Here is a 25180-nt window from a genome sequence, read left to right as displayed (position 1 = left end):
CCATACCAATTTTAATTGGCATTTTTGCCATTTATTTGATACCCTATGTTCTTAATTCCAGTTGTTTGATTACTGACACTAGATTGACTATAACAGGAACGATTACCTCTTTCATCGCTAACTTTAAAATATCAACTTTCCTTTCCAATCTTCGCACACTTACCTATAACCATACTTTGTAACAGATCAACACTTGATCTCAGGGGCCACATACTTAACTTTGTATTGACATGTTATGGAGAAGATTTATATGTATGCCAATTACTCTGAGGCACTTGGAAGAAACACCTAGAAAGTTCAACATACACTATATCTGGCATGCCTTGTCTGCGAGTCAATCCCTACATTGTCATGGGAATTATGTGTCAAAAGGCTGTTGTAAAATGAAGAAATACCAAACGGTGAAGGGCTTTAGTTTGGATTACAAGTGGTCATTCAGGGCTCAAGGTTAACTTTTCAGTTTACTCACATAGTTTGGCTGGTAAGATTTCTTCCACTAGCAAACTGGTGATTCTTTACTAGTGGATATTTTTCTCACTCGCAGCTTATCAAAATCACTGGCATTTTGCAAGTTTGCGAGTGTTAATTTCGAACCCTGTAAAATTAAGAGTCCTCAAAGTACTTATTAACATTTTGCGCAAACGTTTTTTGGTGTCCTCATAAGAGCTGAAGGTTGTAACGACTGTAATATCTATGTTTGTTATGAAACTTAAAATCCTTATATCATTAATGTACATGCTTCCCGAAACACTTCTCAACCTTTTGCAAACTGGACAAGTTTCTGAAATAGATTTCCTGCCTCCAGAACAGACGTGGGGTGTGACAAGCCATTTCTTTCCTTCACATACTGAAAGTACTCCCAGATTGGGTCAATGTCATCCACTGCACCCAATTCTTGCAATTTGTCCTTCATTTCCCTTAGCTTGTCTGAAGCTGGAAACAAGCAATCAATTTTCCCAAATTCTTCTGGAAGAAAGTACATCATATCAGGCACACCACTCACGGTAGCATGCTTCGACTTCCTGATCAATCAATCAATCAATCAATTTATTTAACGTGGTCAGTACGCTTAGCTAAAAGCTAGTTTACAGGTACGCCACGAAACAAAAAGAGAAAAGGAAATTATGAAGCCTTGTGAAGGTATATCAATTTGAATAAATTAAGAATTAAGAACTAGCTAATATTAAAATATAAGAATTTAATAATGTAGTCACCGAGTTGAATGTAAAATGTAATCATTAAAAACAGGGAATATAATTAAAGATAGATCCTCGCCGCGCTAGAGTCCCGTGAGATCTAATGTTTTTAAGTAATTTTTAAAACTAGTAAATGTTTGTATCTTTCGAGACTCGTCCGGTAAAGCGTTCCATAGTTTCGATGCAACATATCTCCATGATCTTAACCCGAAGGTTAAGATACGATGAGAATGATACGATGATACGATGAGAATTTCAGTAGTCCTTTACTTTATCAAGACCATTCTGCAAGAGATCTGCAAAGGAGAACCAAAGCGCTTCTCTGTGTATCTCACTAGTGAGGTCGAGAATGTCAGATTCGTGAGAGTCGTTGAAGAAATCAATCGACCAACATGCCCGCTGTCTTCTGTAGTGTGGCCAGTATCCTTCTATTCTTTGGTTTCTCACGCTTTTCACGTATATGTGAGCTTTAGAACCCGCATATTCGTCAACTCCCTCTGCGCGTAAGTAGCACTGCATTGCGGCAATCAGTCCGTTTTCAGTTCCCCGATCAGTGTACACACGTGCTGGACATCCATGTGCTTGTTTCACATAGTCCAAGAAATATCTTGCCATCAGCCGCGGATTCTTGTTCGACCTTTGAACCTCTAGCCACAGAACTCTCCGGCTAAAGCCATCTACGCAGCCATGAATAGAGAAGCCAAATGGCTTAAGTTTGTCATATCCGTCTATGTGCCAACAAAAATTGGCTCCTGGTGACACATAAGTTCTCCGGTGAAGGCACCGACGTTTTCTCAGTTCCACTCCAAGGGGATCAACCTCTCTCAAAAGTGATTCGACCAACCTACGGGGAACATGAATGTTATGTCTGAGGCGTAGCACATGCCATATTGTTCTGTAACAACTAAGACTGTCTGGACCAGTACAAATTTCAAGCAAAATCAAATCCCTTACGCGTTGAAGAAGATCATCATTCACGGCATCCCGTCTTTTCAGACCATAGTCTTTGAGCCTTCTTTTCAATGTACGTTCATTCATATCTATACCATGATGTTTTCCTAACATCAGCGTTATACATCTGTACGTAAGGCCTCTGTTAAAATAATATTCAATAAGCTCTCTTTCTGATCCCCGCGGCAAGTCTTCATGTTCAGTTTCAGCTTCTACGTCGCTCAAATTATCCTTGCTTGACGCCATATATTGATGAAATTGAAATATAGCGGGAAAAAACTTGGTCCCAGGTCCGATGTCCGCTACCTGCGCACGCATACATAAATTTTATAGTGCGACTGCAGGAAGTGCACATGCAGGATTTTTTATTTGCAGTGAGCAGGAAATTTTGTTTGCAGTGAGCAGGATTTTTTATTTGCAGTGAGCAGGACTTTTTTGTTTGCAGTGAGCAGGATTTTTTATTTGCAGTGAGCAAGATATTTTATTTGCAGTGTTCACATTTCTTTTGTTTGCAGTGAACATATTTTTGGTTAGCAGAGTGCACGTTGTTTATTTTGAATGTAGTGTGAAAGATGGTTCTTTACTTATTAGTGTAACGTAATTTTTATGCAATAAAATACTTTATTTACAGCGCTTTCTTTGAAGTGAAATGCCTTATTTAGCGTAAGTTAGTTTATCTTTTTAATTTGAAGTTATGTCCCTTATGGGCCACCGTACCTCCTGACCCCGTCTCGTGCGTTACATTGAAAGCTACATACTCACACTGCAGGGGTATGTATAAAGTTTTTTCCTCAGTCGTTTCTTCCGCTGTGGTAACTTTGACAGGTTATGATCATTCAAGTGACTTAAAATGCTTTCGGCCTCGTTGCACAATCTTCATCTTTATCAATTCCATTGACATTCCTGTACGAATGGAGGTTGTCGAGTCCACGTTTCGGATCTCGTCGAAATGGCAAACAAGATTTTCCATTAAACCGAGAAAGTGGCTTCTTTGCGTTAATCTAATAACCTTTGCCACTTTCTTTTCTTGGCGAAATTGAACAACAAGATCGATAGGGTCGTTTCCATTTTCGAAATGGAAATACATTTCAATTGAAGGGTGCAAAGAGCAGCGTAAGTTCGTGACCTCCCTCCCTGTGGCTTGTCTGGGGGACTGGTTCCCAGTCATTGAGGTTAGAGGTAAACAGCTGTAGCATTCCTCAGCCTTCGATCCGAGTCTTTCAGTTCAAAGATGTAGTTTGCAGATATGCCACGTACAACACGTTTTCTTTTTTTTCTTTCTTTTTTTTTAGCTGCAATCGATTGAAAAAAGAAAAGTGAATCGCGGTGTCGCAGTGCGTCACCGTTCCGTCTCTTTTTTCCTCGACTCCCCCTTCTCCCACCTCCCATGCCTCCCACCTTAACTCCCCCCCTCCCTTCCTAACTCTACCTAGATGAAATGATTCTTCCACGTTTAGTACTTTGATTGCCGGAAAAATATGGCTTCCCCTCGATGTAGTGGAGAAGTTTCACATTATCATGGTCATCATGGCGCAAGGACACCAGCACTCATTGTGCTAATTTCGTTAAAAGAATTTAGAAAAACTTCACATGGTTAGCCAACCCATGCAGGAAATAGCTGTTATGATATCTTGTTGCAGAAACATGAATTCACCGTCAAAAATAATCTTTAAAAATATACGTCCGTACACACAATTGTGAACACTGAAGAGAAATACGGTAGTTATATGCTATAACGAAATCATGTGCTAAACCTGACTACTGGACTATCCAGAAAAGGACAAAAGAAGACCTTTAGAACAATTTTATGAAGAAATCAGTCGATAAAAACTATTACTGAATATTACTTTCGCCAGGACAATATCATTTTAAGAAATGGAGGTTGAAGGACGATCGACGTCGTGTGTGACTTATGGTTGATTTGCTACTTGATGTACAATAACACGACAACACAACTTAAGGAATAAAGCGAAGATCCAGAGTTAGCAATTGATCGCGTTCAACCTCTGCGCAATTTGCAGGACACTTTTACAGAGTAGCGCTGACTGCCTGTTCACCATTTTAACAACATAATCCGTTAAGTATGATGCACGATCCTCGCAGTAGAGAGCGCTATTTATGCAATAGCGAAAATCAGACCTGGAAAATATTAGGCCTGTACGGGATTCGAACCACTGACCTCTGCGATACTAGTGCAGCGCTCTACCAATTGAGCGAGGATCGTGCATCATACGTATCTAATACCGCAGTTTAAAATATATGAACTTCATATATACATTGTATCTGATTTATCATCACGAGTTTATTACGAATCAACTTAACGGCCTGCTCCCAGTTGGCTTGTAGAGCGCTGCACTAGTATCTCAGAGGTCAGTGGTTCGAATCCCGTACACGCCTGATTTTTTTCAGGTCTGATTTTCGCTATTGCATAAATAGCGCTCTCTACTGCGAGGATCGTACATCATACGTATCTAATACCGCAGTTCAAAATATATGAACATATATACATTGTATATAATCCGTTAAGTCGCCTGAAATAATTACAACTTATAACTTTTTCTCAGTAATTCCGGCACGTACTAATTCCGTTGCGGGTGTGTCAATTTCGTTATGGCCTCACAAAGGATGTATACTGATATATTTTACTTGATATCATACATAACAGAAATTGGAAATTATGTGGCACATATTCACTATTTCATGGATGTCACCAAGATATGCTTTGCCTAAACACTGTATAGCAAGGTTACACAATGAGATCCATTGCCATCTAAGAATGATAGGAGGTACATGGGTATATCTACATACATACATACACTTTATTTGGTATAGCAGGTTGAATTAAGGCTTCTAAAAATAGCTGATGTGGACCTGCTGTTATCGAAACAATTTACATTCACAATATAAAAATTAATAAATAGATAAAACCGCATGAATTCTATGGATAAGATCAACGATACAAATGAAGTTTGAAATTAAAAGCTAAAAAATTTTGTTGGACGGGTGATGGTTAAGTATGCAACGCTCAAAAAGCGTCATTTCAGTTCAGTAAGGATAGTCCGAATTGACAATGTACTAAAGGACGACGACCGAGTTCAGTATTTGGCTCATCAACTAGAGTATTCAAACCTAAGTTATATAGTGCCTTATAAAAGCGATAGTTAAAATACAGAGTTTATGTAGATATTCGAGGCACCCACCCCACACTTGCTAATCTCTGTTTATCTATCATTCCTTTTGGTGAAGATCGACAAAGATGACTAATGTTTTTGTTCGACAATGATGGACCTCTCAAAATTGCATGACAACGGTGACTCATGGTCCGACATCTTTTCCACGCCTACAATTGTACCTCCAGTGAACTCCAATCCATACAAATATGATTTTCAATCATATCAGAACCTGACAGAGTCTGTATGGGAGTCTAATAAAACGGGGTTTTGACTAGGTGGGTAAGTAAAGCTGTCCACTTACGAGTGTCCGTTAATTAAGGGAGTTTCGGCACCGATTAGCGTATAAAATATGCCCTCTACACATGTTATGTATAATCCTAACAACGTAAAACTGCAACGAATCACCACCAAGATGAAATTTGCCAACGGTGAGAATTTATTAAAACATATTGTGATGATTAGCTCGTCAGTATAGTCCTACACAATGTATAGCCGCCCAGTTGGCCCAATGGATTGTGCGCTTGACTGTTGTGCGGGAGGTCGAGGGTTTGAGCTTCGGCCGGACCAACACTCAGGGTCTTAAAATAATTGAAAAGAATGTGCTACCTTTCTGTAACATCAAGAAATGGTTAGATATTCTAGTCTTCTCGGATAGGTACGAATAAATGGAGGTCCCGTCTCCTGCAGGGTTGGGGGTAGGAGACGTTAATTTCCCACGCACGAGATTACTGTGTGATGGATGTCCTCTCCTAAGGTGGGATGGGTGGGTTTACTGGGCCCGCAGTAATTGGCGCAAGCTGTTACGTGTCCCTGCCGGTTAGCAAAGCTAATAAAATAAATTGATATTTATTGGGTTTTCCGAGAAGTTTACCCGCTATTAGTGCGCGTACATAAATAAAACAGCGGCTGTTTCTGTATGGTTTTGGCAAGCACCAGAGACAAAATGAGCTTTATTCATCATCAGATAATTCGCTGTCTGATGACAGTTCCAACACAAAGGCCTCATCGTCCACATCTTCCTCCATCATCGATTCGTCTGATTTCTCGTCATCTGGAAGATAGTCGATACCACTCAAATAGGCTCTTTGCAGGACTTAATCACGTGCTTGGATACCACATAGCAACGCATTGCTGGTGAGCAAGCAAACCAGCGTCCCGCTCATTGTACTGTACAAGAATTGATCAACTCAAGCGAAGCGAACTTTGACTGTTTTGTTGAAAACATCCCAAACGCTTGTTGTTTAAGGACGCAAAACGAATTTTATCGTGACTTTTGTTTGATTGTGCTTGAATTCCGCCTGATTACCTTCGCTCTTGGAGAAAAAGCTCTGCGGAAGCCCTAATATACGACAAGACATGGCCGCTTCTTTAGGGCCGAGTGACGGTGAGTTTCTTTGTTTACAGTCGTACTTCAATCTTATAGCCTAACATCGTTCGATACAGAAAATCATCATCAGTGTTAAGAATTATATTTGCTTGAATCCAGAAGATTATGATCTACATTTCCGATTTTCAGTGAACACGACTAGTGTTGTTTACATTCTCGCTCGCTATATTAGTCTTGGATATTACTGACTCATGATAATAAATTGTTCGTTTTATCTTGTGTTAACGATACAAAACGAAGTTTTACGCCATTCTTTATTCTAGAAGGTTCACATTGAATTGGAGGTGATATCTCTATGTACCACTCTATTTCTTTCCTCTAGCTGTCTCTGCCAACCTGTCAGCATTTCCTGACCTTACATTTTCTGAGGTTGAAGCGTATGCCCAGAAAGAATCTGGCTGCAGGCACACAATCAAAGGCTATAAGTTTTTCGCTGAACCTGGATATTTACACGATGTGAAAGGTGAGTTTTCATGTAGTAAGAATATAAATTGTGAATACACACACACGTTCCTCTTTGAAAGTTGTCTAGTTGTTGATGTCTTTTTAATTCATACTATCGACCTGAGATGTGTTTTTTCCTCTCTTTACAGTATCTTACGAGCAGGGTTCTGCGAACATTACTGCCAAGTGCCATCGGTCAATGAGAAAGAGTGAACTCCCTCATCAACTCTACGTAATTGTTGTAGTTGACTCAAAAGCCATTTCTGGAAAGTGCTCTTGTGTGGCAGGCCTTGGGGGCTATTGCAATCATGTTGTTGGCCTCCTGTATTATTTGGCACATTGCAAGCAACTGGGCTTTTCTTCTCTTCCAGACGACTTAACATGTACGAGCATGAAAGAGAGGTGGAGCATTCCAAGAGAACGCAAAATTGGAAATCAAGAAGTCCAAAGTGTCTTGGTCAAGAAACCACGGCCTGAGGCTAACTATGACCGATATATAAAAAACACTCTGTATTCACCAGCCAGGCAATACAGAGTACTTGATGAGAGCCACTACAACAGTGTTAAGCCAAAACCACTCATAGCAACAATAGCTCCTAGAGTTAATGCTCCTTTACAACTGGTATCTACCAAATTTGGTCATGCTGTGAAGGGAAGTGTAATATCCTATCAACAGAAGCTATCTGAGGAGTACTTGATAAACAACTACTCCTGTACCTCTTTCCCAGAGTTGCCTCTTCCAAGTGCTGAGATGCGATTTGAAAATGATGTGTCTATGTGTCTCCAGCAAGACAAGCTTACTTCATTGGGTGTGTTGAGTCTCTCCAGGCAAACTGCCATTGAAGTGGAGGAAAAAACAAGGGCACAAAGTCAGAGTGGTCTTTGGACAATGTTAAGGAGGTAGTTAACCCTTATTTGGTATTCAATAAAACAGTGGCATATTTTTTTAATGATTCAACCAAACTCCATGAAATTTGGACAGAAGATAGAACTTATTGAGTTCGAAAGATTGACATGACATATAAGGTGCCACGCCCACCAGTTGCCATGGCAACCTCAGAAAACTGCGGTTCACTCTCTATTTTATGGCAAACCTATCTTAGCAAATATATACAATGAAGCAATGAAACTCTACAAGGACACTTATATGGATGCAAATTGTGCAATGAGTGAAATAGTTTTTGAGTGTCGCCAATTCGAAGTCGCACTTGATTAAAGTAGCATGTTTCCATAGCAACCAACTAAGCTGCCGTAAAGGGCTAAAACTAATTCACTCATTGCACAATACTACTAAAACTACACATCCTGTGAAAAAATGGTAAAAATCCATTGAAAATTGGCAAAGATATAACTGCCACAAGTGTGTAAATGAGATTTTAAGAAAAATGCTTTGAAAATTTAAGACATGAGCTGTGAATGTAGTTCACCGTAATTCCCTTCCATTTTGGCAGTCAAGAGGCTTTTTTAGTTTTTATCAACTGAGAACATTAAGTATAACTGAAAAGTTTTTCTCCAGCCAAAGTACATGGCTGGATGGCAAAAAAAAGTCAGTTTAGTTTAGTTCTCTTCATGAATACGCTGCTCTTTTGAAGGGGCCACAACTTCAAAAATAGGTTCTGCGAATGTGATCTCCACATGTTCCTCTCTGCTTGTGGATTCTGCAACTGTGATCTCCACATGTTCCTCTCTGCTTGTGGATGGTAACACCTGAATGTCTTTCCTGGACTCAACTTTCTTTCCTTGCTTTACTGTTGTTTCAGGCTTTGAATCAAGGCCAAAGGCCCCTGAAGAGTATGATTCCTCTCCTTTCGACTTCCGCTTTGCACGCAAATTTTTCCTTTGTTTCCTATATTTCAATGAAACTTTTTGTCCTGCACTTTTTATCCTTTTTTTGTCTTGTTCCCTCAAAGCTTTCAGCATGCTTGCACCAGGATTCACTCCAGAAAGATCCATAATGACTGCTTTATTAGCTGCCCCAGTGTTAAACACAGCCACAGTTTCGCAAACAGCTATTCGTACTCTTCGCACACCAACAAAGGTTGTTTTTGAACACTTGGACCACAACTGAGCATTAACACTCTCATTCTGATTTTGAGTGAGTCCCTGGAGGCACCTTGTCAAAAGAGATTCATCAGACAATCTCTCAAAAATGGGATCTAACTCTTTCATGAAAACTTCTGGTAGACGCTTGCTGTTGTCGTAAGTGTTTGTCTTGTTTTGCTTGTCTGCCCAGAATTTACACCAAGTGCTTTTCCCCTTTGGGCAGTGTCTATGCTGCTTTTCCAGAGGCATGCTCGTATCCTCTATCATGTGGCACTGAATGGCCTTGATACTCTCTCTCATTCCTTGAAGGTTGCCTGAATTTTCTCTTATAGCATTGCCATAATAGTTCTGAATGCGGTCAATAAGTTTGTCTGTTAGCCGCCCTTTTCCAGCAACACCTTTTCCGTCAGCTAGTTTTCTTCCCTTCATGTCCTTTTTATACTTCCGAAGAGCTGTGCCCATTCTCTTTTGGACATGTCCAACACACTCCTCCTTGACTACAGTGTACTTGTCTCCATATTTTGCAGCCATGGCCTCTCGCACGCGGCCAAAACAACTACTGTCACCATCACCCACAAAGGTTGTATACTTCAGGCTGTAGTTTTCTTTACTTCTACCAAACATTTCAACTGCTGCAGAAGCCTCCATGTCCTCAGAGCTGGTGGAATGGTTAATTTGGCAATTTGTATGGCCAGCTTTCCAAGCTTTAAATTCTTCGGTGTCTTTGTCCATATTCGCACGAGCTCGACACTCGTGGCAAATAAGAGACTTTACCTCATAATCAAGAATCTCTCCAGTAGCCACTGAAATCACAAACACAACACCGATCTTTGAGGAATGGCCCCTTTTCTGCCATGTTCCATCAACTGTTACTGCTACCTTGGCCATTGCTTTGGCATTTTCGTCTTCAATTCTATCAGGGTGTCGATCCTTAGTAACTGCAAACAGTCTCCTAGCAGCATCTTGCATTTGAACTTTAGCATGTTCTACAGCAGCCTTTTCAATTTGAATCAAGTGTTCATTGAAAGATTTCTTGGTTACTGGTGGGGGCAGATTCATCCTGGCACAAAAATCTGTTAATCCAGCCTGGCCAAGTTTCTGGGAAGCCAACACTGACCTCCTGTTGACTTCATGTGCCCCTCCACCCACACCTCCAAGTTTCTTGCTTGTTTTCAAGTCAGTCTCATGATTACAAATTGAGCATTTCAGAAAAAGACATTCAGCAAGTCCTTCCCTCTGATAATCTCGCTGATAGAGTTTGAGAGTTGACTGGGGTTTGCGACAAGAGCTGCAAATTGCAGCTGAGGCAATACCTTCACTCAACAGAGTGGCATCTTGCAATTTAAACCCGCTTGCAACTTGGTCAACATCTGCTGATGCGACTCTGAGTCCAACGCTTATCGACTTCTTTCGGGTCAGGGTACCTTCTTGCTCTTCAAAACTCGAAAACGAAGAATTTTGAAGTTTTGAGGCGGAAACATTGACTCTCACTGGCAAATCTTTGGTTTCGCTGAGGTCACTTTCGTCTCTGGCTTCACCTTCGCCGCCGCCATCTTGATCTGCTAGCGCTTTCTTTGTCAGCTTTGGCCGTTTGTTTGCCCCATTGTGGCCACAAAAACCTTTTCTTTTTTTTCTTCTTACCGATCTAAATTTCCTTTTTCCATGTTCGACCATCTCATGAAGCACAACAAGTAAAAATATTCGAAAAAACAATCCAAATTCGCCACACCACGCTTTTGAGAAAATCACAACTTCGAATCTTCGACAACCGCGCTGCATCATGGTTACTGCAAATGAAAATCTGGACTGGACACTGTGAAATTTGGCTTTTAAGGACTGTGGAAACGACTTTTAGGGGACTTTTGACCCAACGCGGAGCAGAAAGTCCCATGACAACCAAAATAAACAAAGTGTAAATAAACGGTTGCTATGCATAAATAATTGACCTCTTCCCAATTAATTAGCCGTTTTAGGCGGGGTTTTCAAATTTTTCAAAAAATAAAAGTGGATTATAAAAATTGAATAGATAAGGGTCATAGGGGGGCTTGAAGAAGTTTTTATGAAATGTTCGACTTTTTTCTTAAAATAAGGGTTAACTACCTCCTTAAGGAACAAAAGGATCACAGCTAGTAAATTTGGACAAGTTGCCAAAAGAAAAAGCAACTTCGACAACCTAGTTAGGCAAATTAACCCATCAAGACATGTGGTTACAGCACCTATGCAGAGAGGCTTAGATTTGGAACCCCAGGCTGCATTTATTTATGCCAGCAAAGCCAAGCAAAACCAAGTGAATCTCTTCCCATCAGGGCTGGTGATAAATCCAAAATGTCCATGGTTGGGATGCACCCCTGACCGCAAAGTGTTTGATTTGGGTGTTGAAGAGCAAGGCCTTTCACCTTTTGGCCTTTTGGAGATAAAGGTTGTTAAAGAAGGTGCAACTGACTTTGAGAATGTGGCCTATCTTACAAAGGACAACGATTCCAATGTCCTCAAGCTTAAAAGAAATCATGACTATCATTATCAGGTCCAATGTCAGTTGGCATTAACTGGCCTTGAGTGGTGTGATTTTTTCAGTTACATCAACGACACTACCTTTTTCTGTGAAAGAATTATGTTTGATCCCATCTTTTTTCAAACTGCAAAAGACAGAGTTGATTATTTTTTCTTTACCTATTTCCTGTGAAGTTCACAGTAACCATTACAATAACAGCTGTATTTATTGCTATGAATTTCCTTGTTATAAAGTTCACACAATGTGAGTACACAGTCAGTGCAACCTAATATGTACAAATTCTTTATTTAATGATTCCTGGCTATGATTGAATTTATTATATACTGAACATTTAGTTGTTAGTGGTATCACTGTCATCTGTGTCTTTGATCAGTGCACCTTGAAAGTTAGTCAACAAACAGGCAACTGTATACAGTTGATTGACAGATCCCAGTATAGACAATGAGATGTCAGAGTCAAATATATGAAATTCCTTTATCCTTCTTATTGCACGTTCCACATGGATTCTTACTTTTGCAATAGTTTTTGTTTCCAAAACATCCTGGGCTGAAAATTGAGTTTGATTCTGAAGAAAGGGTGGCAAATTCAAAGAAACTTGTTTACTGCTTAAAAGATCTTCAATATCAAATCCCTTATCTGCCATGACACTGTCATGTGCCTCCAGAATATCCAAAATGCCAGAACAACGAGTTATTTCTTTGTCTGATATCGAACCAGTGTACAGGCTAGAAACAAATGTGATAGCCCCATGAGGAGCAATCCCAATTAAACCTTTAAAAGTAGTGCTAGACTTGTACGATGAATACAACTGAGACTGTAATAGCAATGAAGAAGGGGTTTGGACATAAATTTCAGTGCAGTCAATGATGACACGTGTCGATGGATACAGCTCTTTGAAGCTATCTGGCATAAGTTCATTAATGCACTCTCTAGTTGGCCATATTGGCTGATTGCCAAGAAAGAAGTACAAAAAATTGGCCCAAGTTGTTATTTTTCTACTCACACTAGAAACATGCAAACTAAAACGCTGGGCAAAGTCCAGTTCAAATAAACCAAGCTTCAATCGAACACAAAATAAAAAAAGCTCATCTATCAGTTGCATCTTGCGTACTCCTGGCCTGTTTGCACCTATTCCTGAAGCATACACATAAACCATTGTTTCTGCAGTTGGTTTAACAAGTTCAAAAAATAGCTTAAAGTGATCATAAGTTGGAAAACCTGTGTAAAATCTCACAAGAGCATTATCTTTAGAGAACCTTTCCAGGCCAAATCGACTAATCTTAAGATTTGCCTCTAATTCTTGAATTTTTGCCTCTGATGACTCCTTTGTGGCAGCAGCAGCCTCCTTGAGTACTCTCATCTCGGCCTCCTTTTTTTGCACTTCTAACTGAGTTATTTTCAGCTGCTCCATTAGGCTCTGAATCTCACTCCTTGCAGCCTGATAATCTAGCTCTAGTTGGGATGGTGCTTTAGGTGGCTCAGGCTCTACATCACTCTCGTCTGTTTGTGTCTCACTAAAGGGAAGAAGTTTAATAAACATATAAATGATGTAGACATACAGAGAAAGAAATCAGGGGCTGTTGATACAAAGGGTCTAAAGGAAAGTGGAGCCACAGAGGGTCATTCTCTTCAGAGTGAGTCATTGGCTACAAACACAAGCAAAATGAGGCTTTTGTAGAGATTTTCTTCTATTATTATTACTACTAAATTTTTGTCATTTTTATTAGCATTATTATCATTATTATTATTTTTATCCTTATTATTATTATTATTATCATAACTATTACTGTTATTACTATACCCATATGTCAATGCGTTCTGTCTGCAATTGATATTATTACCTTTCAACATGTCTTACAATCTTTCTTCTTTGGGTCGTTCTAGCTGACCAATTGAAGACAGACGGGACAGAATCTTTTTTTAAATTCCGTCGACCAGCCCGGTCAAGGGGCAGAAAATCTTCCTCTGCAAAATGTGCAGAGCAAACCCTGGTGCCTTCAGTGAGCTAGAAAAAAATAAGATATTAAAGCTAAAAAATTGCATGCAATCCAAGAGAAACATAATTATAAGTAACACGTAGATAACCACGCAAATTGAATGACAGTACATTGAGTGAAATTTCACAATTACTACTATTCAGGGGGTTGTAGTTAGCACCTACCTTAAAGTTGTCACCAATGTCTCGTCTAATTTTTACGATCCAGTTTGCTCTGAGTTGATCGTCTTTCTTAGGAAAACGATGAAAAGACAACGAGCTGTTGTAACGGGAGTCATTGTTACATTGTGGAACACAACAATGCAACGCAGAACCTCGTTTTTTCTTCTTGACAGGTTCTAAAACAGAACAAAATGTTGTTCTCAGTTTTGTGTTCGCAATTGGTTGGAGAAAAGATTATGATAACGAAATACCACGGTGAGAATTTAGCCACTCACTTACGGCAAAAATGAAAGCGAGGGAGAATGTGAACACTAGTTGTGTTCAACGAACTTAAAAGAATTCAACACGCAAAATCAGAAATAGAGATCATAATGTTCTGGATTCAAGCAAATCTAATTCCTAACACTAAAAACCGTTTTCTGTATCGAACAACGTTACATTTCTAAGACTAAAATATGTCTATTAACAAGGAAACTCACCGTCACTCGTTCCCGAAGGATCGGCCATATCTTGTCTTATATTTGAGCTTTCGCCTGGCTTTTACTCCCAGAGCAAAGGTAAATCAGGCGAACTTCAAGTCCAGTGAAACTGAAGTCACAATAAATCTCGTTTGTTCTTTTACAACTAGCTTTTGGGATATTTTCGACCAAAAAGTCAAAGTTCGCTTCGCTTGAGTTGATCAATTCTTGTACAGTACAATGAGCGGGACGCTGGTTTGCTTGCTCACCAGCAATGCGTTGCTATGTGGTAACCAAGCACGTGACTAAGTCCTGCAAAGAGCCTATTAGCATAGGTTTTTGCTACCTCAGCATGATCGAGGTTTAGGGGAATCCAAGATACCACCCCACAAAAGCAGCAGCGAGGAAATGTAATTACAGTGAATCATCTGTTTCTTTTAAGACAAGCTATCATTCTTGCATTAAGAGGGTTATCAGTGAGAGGCAGAAGCGCTTCCACTGATTCGTCTATAAGCCTGATTTCGTTTTGGAGAAAAGAGATAAGGCGATTCATTTCCTCTTTCAACAGCTCAAGCTCTTCCTGACACCTGATGTGTATCTGCCTCCTAACAAGAGCAGGAACGGTGTCCCCTTCCTCTTGGACTTCAGAGTAAATGCTGCTCCTTGGATCCTTAGCATCGTCATAAAGAATTTGGGGTACATCATTAGGAAGATACCCATTTACTTCAGACAAAGTTTTGTGGATGGACTTCACGACTTTGTCAATCTGCTTTGCGAGCTTTATGGCAATTGCTTGGCCATCTGAAAATTAAAAAGTTCACAATAACTAAAGACGCAATGCAGTGGCAGTTTTATGGATAAGACGGAAAAATGTAAATGTGTAAGACTTGGGAACTGGGAAAATTTAGCCCTCATACCCCTTCTCAAATAATCCCAGTGTAATGCCTAGCCTCGCAGTTAAAAACAACTGGCATACGCAGTAACATAACGACGGAATTACTGCAGACCATGATCACCAAAATACACATGCTACTAAATATTTTACATAGTAATTTCTTCAGTTTATTACCAGCATATTTTCGCTTCAATTCCACCAAGAAACATCTTTCGGATGCCACACAATGTAACTTCAACAAGACTTCGCTCTTTCTCTTCTCGTAGAGGCGTGACTTAACGGTTACAAACACACGGGACAAATCGGACCATCTGTCTTTGATGCGTTACTTCTTTTCCATGGCTTAACTATGGCCTTCTCGTTCCTATGTACAATAAATGCAAGTTAGAGAGAATTATTATTTGTCTTTAATTTTGGCACCCCTAATTCTCTCTCTACAGAACCTGATTATTCCAGTCGTTGCTGCAAGGAAGAAATTTGCATCTTTATGACTTACCGTTTGATTTTCTTTTCAACATCTTTTACCTTCCCTTGATCTTCATCTTGTACATGGCTCAATTCATTTCTGAAAAAAAAATTTCAGTGGGTGGAGATACGTACACGATATCTTCAGTTTAATACTTAGTAATTATATCAGCTAAGGTGGAAAGAAAGGGAAGTACGAATACGTTTGCTATATATATTGTGAAAACGGGTTTTTGCCTTCACAAATAAATGGACGAACGGGGGACAACCCGATAAACTTCTTCTGGGAAAAGGTTTTCCTGGGAGCACTCGCTGGCTGCATGAAGGCGGGGATCTACTTACGGCTGTTGACTATCCTCGGGGCAATGAATAACAATAACAAAGTTGGCTCTAAAGTAGATTTATTAAGTACCACTGAGCTGACTAGTTTTTTACCTGACTTGACCAGACTGGGTTTGACTAAAGAAAGTTCTACAAAACAGCTCTATTTAAACCGAAGTCACAAAGGATTAGCTAATGCCATGAATTAACTCAAAGATTAGTTTCACGTAGTCCACCACAACGATTGGTTAGGTAGGAATTTCGCCTTTTACAACATTAATTACTTTCGAAAAGCTCAGGTACTCGCTGTAATGTAAATCATGAATTTGGTAGGTGGTACTTCCACACTATATACCTGAGTTTTTTAGACATAAGGAGCAAGCTGACATATGATTCGTCCAACTGCAGTGTTAATCCTGTGACAGATTAATAATATATTAGTGAATACAAAAAAACTGTTTTCCCTACTGATTTTTAATAAATGCTGAGGAATAAAACTACCGTGTTCTTTTGGTTTCAGCGCTTCATGCAACTTCCTCCTTTTGCCACTCTTGTATCACATCATCATCACAACCTAGTACAGGTAAATACAAATTGTATTGCAATAATCGGGCAGAAACGCATGCATGTAAGTCATTGTGCTGTTTTTCAATGCAATGAGTAAAAAAGAAAGTTTAAAATGTATACCCGGAAGTTTTTCAGTGAGTTCCTCAAGCTTTGCACTTACATCATGTAGAAGAGTTTCTGCCCTAGAAAACTTTGCTTTTAGAGTAACACTTGTGAACATTGAAAGGAATCAGTTTAATGTGTGCTAATAAAAGTAATCAACCTCGACTTACATCTTAACACACGTCCTTATTGAAAAATTGAAGAATTGCAACTACGACAGAAAACACAGGGTAGATAAAGCTGTCCAGCTAAAGTTCTGGTCAATAGTTGATATATCTTTTACTTTTCAGCAAAACCTACAGAAACGTGAAAGTTATGTGTTCAATAAAATTAACCATACCAAATTTGTGATACAAATGCTGGGCATAGTGAAGAAGCCCATCAGTCAAAACATCCGTCCTCTTGTGAGCACTTATTTCTTTAGTGACAGACGAAAACCTATGCAGAAAGGACCACAACCTTTCCACCCCTTCACCATCTGTCAATCCAGTTCCCTTGATCCTTCTTGGAATGTATTGGATCTACAGACAATCACATTGAAGATAAACCTAAGTATCAATATAGCATGGACCTTGCATGAGATAGTTAGCCAATACATGTACTAGCCTGCAGTGCAGGCAGATTTAGCAGTGTGAATGAATATTTCCAAATCGAGTGTTCAAAGCACCATCTTGAATTAGGAAAACAGTGGAGAGTTAGAGCAAAAAAATATGTTTACCAAGCCAGTAGGCATGAGACCTCCTCCCACATTGCATTCTCGCCCCAACTTTCCAGTAAAACAAACACTCAAAAGATAACAACCACTAAAACCACCTACACTGCATGCTATATACTCAAAAATATTAATTTTCAATTTTGGTAACATTAACCTCGAGTAAAGGCTCACTGGCCCGTGGTCTTTTCCGAAGCTGATAGGTTTATGTAGGGTGGCCACTCTTTTATAAGGAACATGTACATGTGCTTAAATATTTTACCTCGCTTGCTAAGCTGACCCTTGGAGATCATTTGCTTTTGATTTTGGAAACTGCTGTCAGATTTCTAATCCCACACTGCTCACCCATTGGTAAGCGTGGGATGTTTATTATAATTACAACTGTATTTAACCAATGTCGTAGCATTGACACACATTTCTTCACATTGTCACCAGGCCATTTACCGTTAAACTGATATATACTAACCTGGCATGATGCCTTGTGCCCATAGCAATGGAATATGGGTATGGCAACATCAACACCTTCCTGAGATGAACACTAACAAATATAATCATGTAAATGAAAATTGTGTCAGTAGTAACAAACTATTCTGAAGTTAAGATGTGATCCTCACAGATATTCATGCAATTGAAATGTAAGCAATAATGGGAATTTAACCAAACACAAAGAAGAAATGAATCTGGCCCCATTGGGATTTCAGCCCATGACATTGTCATTACAATGCTCTAGCTACCCACTGAGCTATGAACCTTGTTGTTGGGGGCAAGCCAGTACCCATGAGAGGAAGTGATAAAACAGGCAATGGACAAGTTTACGTGAGCAGCAAAAATGAAGTTTTATTTCATTGAGCCAACTGCTCAAAATGCAGTTAATAACTCTGACGATTACATCTTCATTTCATTTCCACAATTCACATAATTCCAGACTGTTCCAATAAATTGTTTTATTTCATCCCAAATTTAATAGAAAATACTTTGGACAGTTCTACAAAATTAAATACCACTTTAGAATTACCATTTAGCCTCCTGCACATACATGTTCAAAAAATTTACTTACCTTCAAATGGTGTGCTAATAGACAAGCGATGTCATACATGATGATTACTCTGCTTCCGGTGCTCTCATTAAGACTTCTAAGCCTCTTAAGCTCATAAACAGAGTATGATATTCTGTAGAGAGAAAAGATTATTGAAAAAGTGAATCAATAACCAATTTTTTCTTTTATATCTTTTTACACAAAATCTAAGACAAATTGAATATATTTCCTATATGACATTCAAATTTATAACAAAGTTATACAATGGTGATGCTATTAGTGTAAAGAATCATAGGATGCTCCTGCATTGTATATACAAGTGTGCTAATTGTCAGCTTGACAAATTCATAATAATCATGGCTCTATCATGTAATTCTCTAACAGACAATACAATTGTAGGATTGCAAGAGCCCAACATTAGGTAAAATGTATTTAGTATATACTCCATACCTTTCATCATGCTTTATGTTAAGGAATCATTAAGGAAAGTCATGTCTGCATACCCTCCCAAAGACACCTTCCTCGTCAAAGAGTTTGTTTTTGCCTTTTGACCTTAAAGCTGAAAGAACCTCTCCAGCATGGAACTTACTGCAGTTCTGTGATAAAAAAGGGACAAAAACAGGAAATCTTGAATTCAAAGGGCCAAAAGGAAAATCATACAGTTCTCAAATTAACATCTGAGCATTGCATTACCTTATATACAGACCTGTTCCATGTCTGCTCCAGCTTTGCCATAACTTTTGACAAAATTGTCAACATCATCCTGGTCTGCAAATAGGAGTGTTCCATGTTTGGGTGTTCCTAAATCGTGCCCTTTGTCCTTTTTTCTACACAATCCAATGCACCCATCCATGCTTTCAATGAGTACACCATCATCCTATTCAAAAGAGAGGGGAAAAGAGAAAAATAGATACAAAACAGAACAGCAACAACAACTTAAAATGAATACTGCAGAACTACAGCACTAGTGTAAAGATGAGTGCATTTTGTGTGCCCCAAAATGAATGTCATAATAATATTCCTCAAGTGCAAGCTACTATTCAGAACAAACTACAATGTATAGTTACCCTTGGACATATAGGACACCAAGCTCCATTGTACAAATTTCCATTGTAGTTTGTACAATGCTTGTACTGATGCATGAAATACCTTCACGTGAAAACAACAAAATGTCAATTAGGACTAATTATTTTCTTACAGCAAGTCAGTAGATGTACATGTACAACAAGAAATATGTCTTGTAAATTAATGTAAATGGAATCTTCACCTTAAAACAAACAGTCAATGTATCTTTGAATCATATGAACACAAAAGCGACAAAAGTAAAGCATGAGTTTGACATCTATATATTTAAGCTGGGCAACTAGATAATAAATAAAGAAATATAATAATTATATAAAGAAGCACTTGTAAATCATATTGTGACTGCCTCTACTATTACTATTGCTACTACTACTACTACTACTACTACTACTATTACTACTACTACCACTACTACTAATAATAATAATAATACTAATTAATAATAATAATAATAATAATATTACAACAAGAACAACAACAATAATAATAGTAGTAATAATTATATTCATTCTAATATCAATAATACCTTAGTAGACCTTGTACGTCCACAAATTAGCAGCTTTGATACTCTCAACCTATAAACACACATACCTGAATTCTTCAAAGCATTCTGAATTAAGGATACTGTAAATTGAGCTCACCTAAAAAAAACATACCGTCCAACCAAAATCGATCAATTAAAAAAAGTCTGGTCACATGTCTGAAAAAGACTCTTTGCAAGCAAACCTACATGTGTTGGTTGTAGCTGAGGATTGAGTTCTGTGATCACTTCTGTGATGTTTAGCAGGGACACTTGACAATGAAGAAAGACCTTCTCCACAAACTCCATCAGTTTGAAGCTGAATCCTGTGGTGGGATTTGCCGGTGACCCTGGCCAGAACTGACATTTCAAGAGTGTGACAGCATGCAGCTCACAATCACACACTTGTACATATTTGAGGTGATGATTTCCTGACATTCATAAAAAAAGAAATGAACAACTTATGAAGTTAAGTAAACAAAATAAAATAAAAAAAAAAAACATTACATGCAGCTTTACATACCTCTTACTTTGTTGAGGGCCATGTAGACACCTTAATCAACCGCGAGGGCCATACTAGAAGAATATTGGCCCGAGGTCTTGAAAGTACAAACCAAATGCAGCAGGGTCTGCACAGAAAAGTCCAAGGGCCAATATTCTCCCAGCACAACAGAAAAGGCTCTTACAGATAGATGCAAGCCAAGTTTATTGTTTCTCTTTGGACTTAATGGAAAGCCGTATCATTACAAAACTTAATTGCATGTGGGATCATTCAGGACATTACCCGGTCCAATACTTAGAAATTATTGGACAGCCAATGGAGCAATCTGATTGTTTGATTTTAATTATTGGCCCTGACATATTGAGAGAATTTAATTGTATCATTATCATCAGCGTTCTTGATTTGAGGCAAGCGGCAGGAAATTGTGACAAAGGAGCAGATAAAATTGAAAGAGAACGCTTCGTTTTTAAACCATTCTAGTATCCTCTAACCAATAAATGAAATGAACTGACCTGAGGCATCCAGAAGTCTGAACAGCTTTACTGTTCCGGTTCTGCACGTATGGCCATAGCTAACAGTTGCCTCATCTGCATACAAAGGAGAAAATACCCCATCCTATTAAAATATAGAAAGTTAAAGAAGTAGATACAAGTACAGTTTAACCAGATATGTTACACTAAAAGTAGCTAGAATACAACCAGCCCCAAAATATTCAAACACACCTTCCATTGCTCAAGTACATGAAACTTGTTTCGATTGACATGTAGAGCTCGTGCACATTCAACACAGAAGTACTGGGGATCGAGGGCCATCGTGTTGAAACGATACTCTTTTGACAGTTCACACGGTTAGTATTGTCTGGAAGATGCTGTTCTTCAATGTACGAATTCAGCCACTTTTCCCGTACCTTTTCCCACTTAGCAGAGAAACTCAAAACACGATTTTGCTGTTGAGTTCACAGGCAGCCCAAGCTGACAGCTAGAAAAGCGGACGTGACTCTTACCGTGTTGCGTAACGTTTTATATTTATAACGGTTTGTCTGGGATGTTATCGGTTTGCCTTAAAAGAGAGAAAAAAATGTCTTGTTTTGAAATAAAATGGGCTTACCTTATTGCCTTGTTGTTTTCTTTGTTGATTCCGAGCGTCTCAGGCAATTTTGAAGCGTTTTCGGCGAGTTAGCGCTATGTTGGTGTTCAACTGCTAAAAGAAAGACAAGGCAGGAAACCTATTTTAGAAGCGTCCGTCGCCCGAAGCGAATAATTCCGCCAAAAAATTACCACCAGTCTCGATTCCTCCAGAAAATCAAAGCAGAGATGTTGCAGTTCCATTTTCCACTCACTCCATTCACAATTCCTCCCACAGATCTTTCACTAGCGATACTTTTATCTCCGGATCTATCGGCTTTCCAATTTCGAATTTGGCCGCTTGAAACGTTCGCGGCCCGGTTGCCGATCGCACAGTATGTTGGGTAATAAAAATAAGCCCGGCGAGGGTAGCCAAGGTCAACCAAACTTGTGTTATAGGGCGATTTTCACTGCAGATTTTCATAGTACTTCACCCGCCTCTGTTTGTGCGAGCCTCGTTTTACTAGCTTTACTCTGCTTCCCCATATTTTCTTTATTAAGTGACCGAAAAATGTCGAGTTAGGAGGGCAGGAAAAATTTTCTTTCACTTGCTCTCCATCAGAAATTATGTCGTTGACTCGAAAGAGACCTCCTTCACAGTGTTCAAAGTTCCGCCGCAACCTACAACAAAATATGTTCATATTGTACATGTATTCGTCATATTTTATTGTATCCGTGATAGAATTCGAAGGTATCGCAGTTAGTCTTCCTCGTTAGTTATATTTTTAAAAGCTTACCATGCCTTCCATGCCGGCGATGAAGTCATCTCATTAAAAAGAACAGGAACAAAACAATTAATGACTTCGACGAATTCGAATTCGAGGATGAGATCAACAATGACGATCCATCCTGTATTCACGAGATCAAAGCAGCGATCAAAACAGCAATGTCAGCAAAGCAAAGTAAAATTTAAATTGGTAAACACATTTCCATTCGATGTTGATTGGTCGATCAAAACAATGCGATCTTGACAAAACCTCTCGAGGGGACCAGGGGAGCTAACGGGTTTGTTTTTGGACTGCAGGCCGCTGGCTACCCTCTCCGGGCTTATTTTTGTTACCCAACATACTGTGCGATCGGCGAACGGGCCGTGAACGTTTCAAGCAGCCAAATTCGGAATTGGAAAGCCGATCGATCTGAGGATAAAAGTATCGCTAGTGAAAGATCTGTGGGAGGAATTGTGAATCGAGTGAATGGAAAATGGAACTGCAACATCTCTGCTTTGATTTTCTGGAGGAATCGAGACTGGTGGTAATTTTTTGGCGGAATTATTCGCTTCGGGCGACGGACGCCTCTAAATAGGTTTCCGGCCTTGTCTTTCTTTTAGCAGTTGAACACGAACATAGCGCTAACTCGCCGAAAACGCTTCAAAATTGCCTGAGACGCTCGGAATCAACAAAGGAAACAACAAGGCAATAAGGTAAGCCCATTTTATTTCAAAAAAAGACATTTTTTTCTCTCTTTTAAGGCAAACCGATAACATCCCATACAAACCTTTATAAATATAAAACGTTACGCAACACGGTAAGAGTCACGTCCGCTTTTCTAGCAGTGAGCTTGGGCTGCCTGTGTTGAGTTGAGAGTTCCTGCTTGTCGAGATCGTCAAAAGAGACATCTTGTTCTAAAGGACTGTTGGTGTCCTGACTATTTTCTTCCGTACTCTTATGAGGCTGCTTCCCAAGATCCACTCAAAGGAATCGATACAGTGGTTTTCTTTCCATCGCGCTCAATATTCTTCACATCAGGGAAGACGGGCTTTAACCGACGCATTTCGCAGCGATCAACTTGGCTTGTTCACCGATGATTGTGGGATTTGATTGGTCGAAATGTTTATGCATATTTAATGAGCTACTGGGAAGACTTAGATCATCACTTCAAACGGCTTGAACCCAATGATCTAAAGTTAGATTAGGTGGGTGTTAGCCATTTAGATTGTGTAAACCTTCAAAGAAGTGTCCAGTTTAACTAAACCGAGGCTGAACGAAATCTGCAAAGTATTATTTATTGATATAATTTGGATATATCAACAAAGTTGAAATGATAAATTGGCCACCGTAACGATTACAAAAGCACAGGCAGCCCAAGCTCACTACTAGAAAAGCGGACGTGACTCTTACCTTGTTGCGCAACGTTTTATATTTATAAAGGTTTGTATGGGATGTTATCGATTTTCCTTAAAGAGAGAAATAAATGTCTTGTTTTGAAATAAAATGGGCTTACCTTATTGCCTTGTTGTTTGCTTTCGTGATTCCTAGCGTCTCAGACCAGTTTGAAGCGTTTTCGGCGAGTTAGCGCCATGTTGGCTCCGACGAGGGGCTAAAGCTCGAAACGTCAGCTTTTGTAATCGTTACGGTGGCCAATTTACCATTTCAACTTTGTTGATATATCCAAATTATTTCGTTACTCCCACCGACGCAGCCCCAAACAGTTTCTTTCGAAACTATCAGCCTTTATTATTTATTGATTTTGAAAAATCAATCGGTAGAAAGGCGCTTGTCAACGTCGTATGTAACGCTTTAAAAATCTCTACTTCGGGTCCTGGAAGCAATGCTACCAAACAATCTTCTACTTCGTGCACCAACACTCCAACAACTATGTACCTTCAAAAACTAAAAGACTGGTAGAAAAACTTAAATGGAGTACCATTACTGATGGAAGAATCCATAGTAAAAGAGTACTTGATCGGAGCCGGATACGACAAGAAAGCAGTGAGATAATACAAAACACTACGTGTTTGGGAGCACAAGCAAGGAATTCATTCAGTCAAGTAAGTTTACAATTGAAAGTAGTAATATTGATCTGTTTTAAAAGTTGTTAAATTGATTTTTTATTTGCCTTGTTTCTTCAGAGTTCATTTACTTCCTGAATGCAAGAACTTTTGGGCTCTAAGGAGCAGTTGTAATCCCCCGTTTTGTACTGACCGTGAAAAAAGTAAACTGATGTGCTTGGTACTACAAAGATCTACAAGCTAGGCAGTATTTTCCCACTGCACATATACTGTTGGGTATGTTTGTTCTGCCACTTATAAAACAGCTAATACACGTAGCTGTGAATGATCTTTCTGATGTAGTATTAATTATTTATTTATAGATTGAGAGGTGACTGCAGCCATATTGGAGCACTTCTTTTTATGCTCTGTGATGTTGTGGCAGAGGGGAAACAGCAGCTTCCACCAGATCTCACTTGCACCGATTTGCCATGTTCATGGTCTGATCGTAAAGGTAATAGCATTTCACTTATCGTTCAAACATTTTTAATTTTCCTTTTAGTGGAAACATTTTTGTAATATATATATATATTTTTTCATTAAATGGCTTGAACCCGGGGTAACATGTGAAGATGTAGTCTGATCGTCCGGGTGAGTGTAGTCCTGAGAAGGACTGTTGTCGGTGGTAGTGACTGACGTTTCGACAACCTGTGCGGAAGTCATCATCAGAGTCAAGTGAATGATTGTTGTTAGTAGAATGTTCTTATTCCAGTTCGTGTGAAATGATCGGTTGGTTTTGCCGTGATGTTATTGGCTGTAAGACC

The 25180-nt window shown here is 39.2% G+C and overlaps 3 protein-coding genes and 2 pseudogenes across 4 annotated transcripts; 1 reads left to right on the top strand and 4 right to left on the bottom strand.

Annotated features, from left to right (window-relative positions):
• Positions 1 to 649: 649 nt before the first annotated feature.
• Positions 650 to 2317, bottom strand: LOC148732979 (uncharacterized; annotated as a pseudogene).
• A 3833-nt stretch (positions 2318 to 6150) lies between these two features.
• On the bottom strand, positions 6151 to 23419 carry LOC148732975 (uncharacterized; annotated as a pseudogene). Its single transcript, XR_015999934.1, has 18 exons — positions 23228 to 23419; positions 21248 to 21481; positions 21038 to 21140; positions 20234 to 20454; positions 20095 to 20144; positions 19488 to 19569; positions 19127 to 19297; positions 18871 to 19016; positions 18442 to 18553; positions 17851 to 17922; positions 17010 to 17193; positions 16691 to 16777; positions 16505 to 16577; positions 16359 to 16419; positions 15714 to 15782; positions 15392 to 15581; positions 14629 to 15123; positions 6151 to 6401 (listed from the first exon to the last, which is right to left on the bottom strand). The product of XR_015999934.1 is annotated as an uncharacterized LOC148732975 (transcript).
• On the top strand, positions 6387 to 8055 carry LOC148732978 (uncharacterized). The gene is made up of 3 exons (XM_088756205.1): positions 6387 to 6704; positions 7030 to 7170; positions 7301 to 8055. Exons 1-3 carry the CDS (start codon positions 6677 to 6679, stop codon positions 8053 to 8055), a joined length of 924 nt encoding a protein of 307 aa, XP_088612331.1. The 5' UTR covers positions 6387 to 6676.
• On the bottom strand, positions 8073 to 11093 carry LOC148732977 (uncharacterized). Its single transcript, XM_088756731.1, has one exon. The coding sequence runs from the start codon at positions 10974 to 10976 to the stop codon at positions 8709 to 8711; it is 2268 nt and encodes a 755-aa protein (XP_088612857.1). The 5' UTR covers positions 10977 to 11093; the 3' UTR covers positions 8073 to 8708.
• On the bottom strand, positions 11893 to 14371 carry LOC148732976 (uncharacterized). The gene is made up of 4 exons (XM_088756204.1): positions 14344 to 14371; positions 13868 to 14097; positions 13548 to 13711; positions 11893 to 13220 (listed from the first exon to the last, which is right to left on the bottom strand). The coding sequence occupies exons 1-4, from the start codon at positions 14369 to 14371 to the stop codon at positions 12038 to 12040; spliced, it is 1605 nt and encodes a 534-aa protein (XP_088612330.1). The 3' UTR covers positions 11893 to 12037.
• Positions 23420 to 25180: the final 1761 nt, after the last annotated feature.

The sequence above is a fragment of the Stylophora pistillata genome, chromosome 4 (assembly GCF_964205215.1).
Source record: "Stylophora pistillata chromosome 4, jaStyPist1.2, whole genome shotgun sequence".
NCBI lineage: Eukaryota > Metazoa > Cnidaria > Anthozoa > Scleractinia > Pocilloporidae > Stylophora > Stylophora pistillata.
The sequence above is the reverse complement of the archived record's forward strand: the minus strand, read 5'-3'. Positions and strand labels throughout refer to the sequence as shown.

Coding starts and splice junctions, on each gene's coding strand:
- LOC148732977 (XM_088756731.1), bottom strand. CDS start 10,976: ATGATGCAGCGCGGTTGTCGAAGATTCGAAGTTGTGATTTTCTCAAAA.
- LOC148732978 (XM_088756205.1), top strand. CDS start 6,677: ATGGCCGCTTCTTTAGGGCCGAGTGACG. Junction 6,705..7,029: donor TTCTTTAGGGCCGAGTGACG/GTGAGTTTCTTT, acceptor TCTTTCCTCTAG/CTGTCTCTGCCAACCTGTCA. Junction 7,171..7,300: donor ATATTTACACGATGTGAAAG/GTGAGTTTTCAT, acceptor CTCTCTTTACAG/TATCTTACGAGCAGGGTTCT.
- LOC148732976 (XM_088756204.1), bottom strand. CDS start 14,371: ATGGCCGATCCTTCGGGAACGAGTGACG. Junction 14,098..14,343: donor TCCTTCGGGAACGAGTGACG/GTGAGTTTCCTT, acceptor CGTTATCATAAT/CTTTTCTCCAACCAATTGCG. Junction 13,221..13,547: donor ATTGTAAGACATGTTGAAAG/GTAATAATATCA, acceptor TCTTCCCTTTAG/TGAGACACAAACAGACGAGA.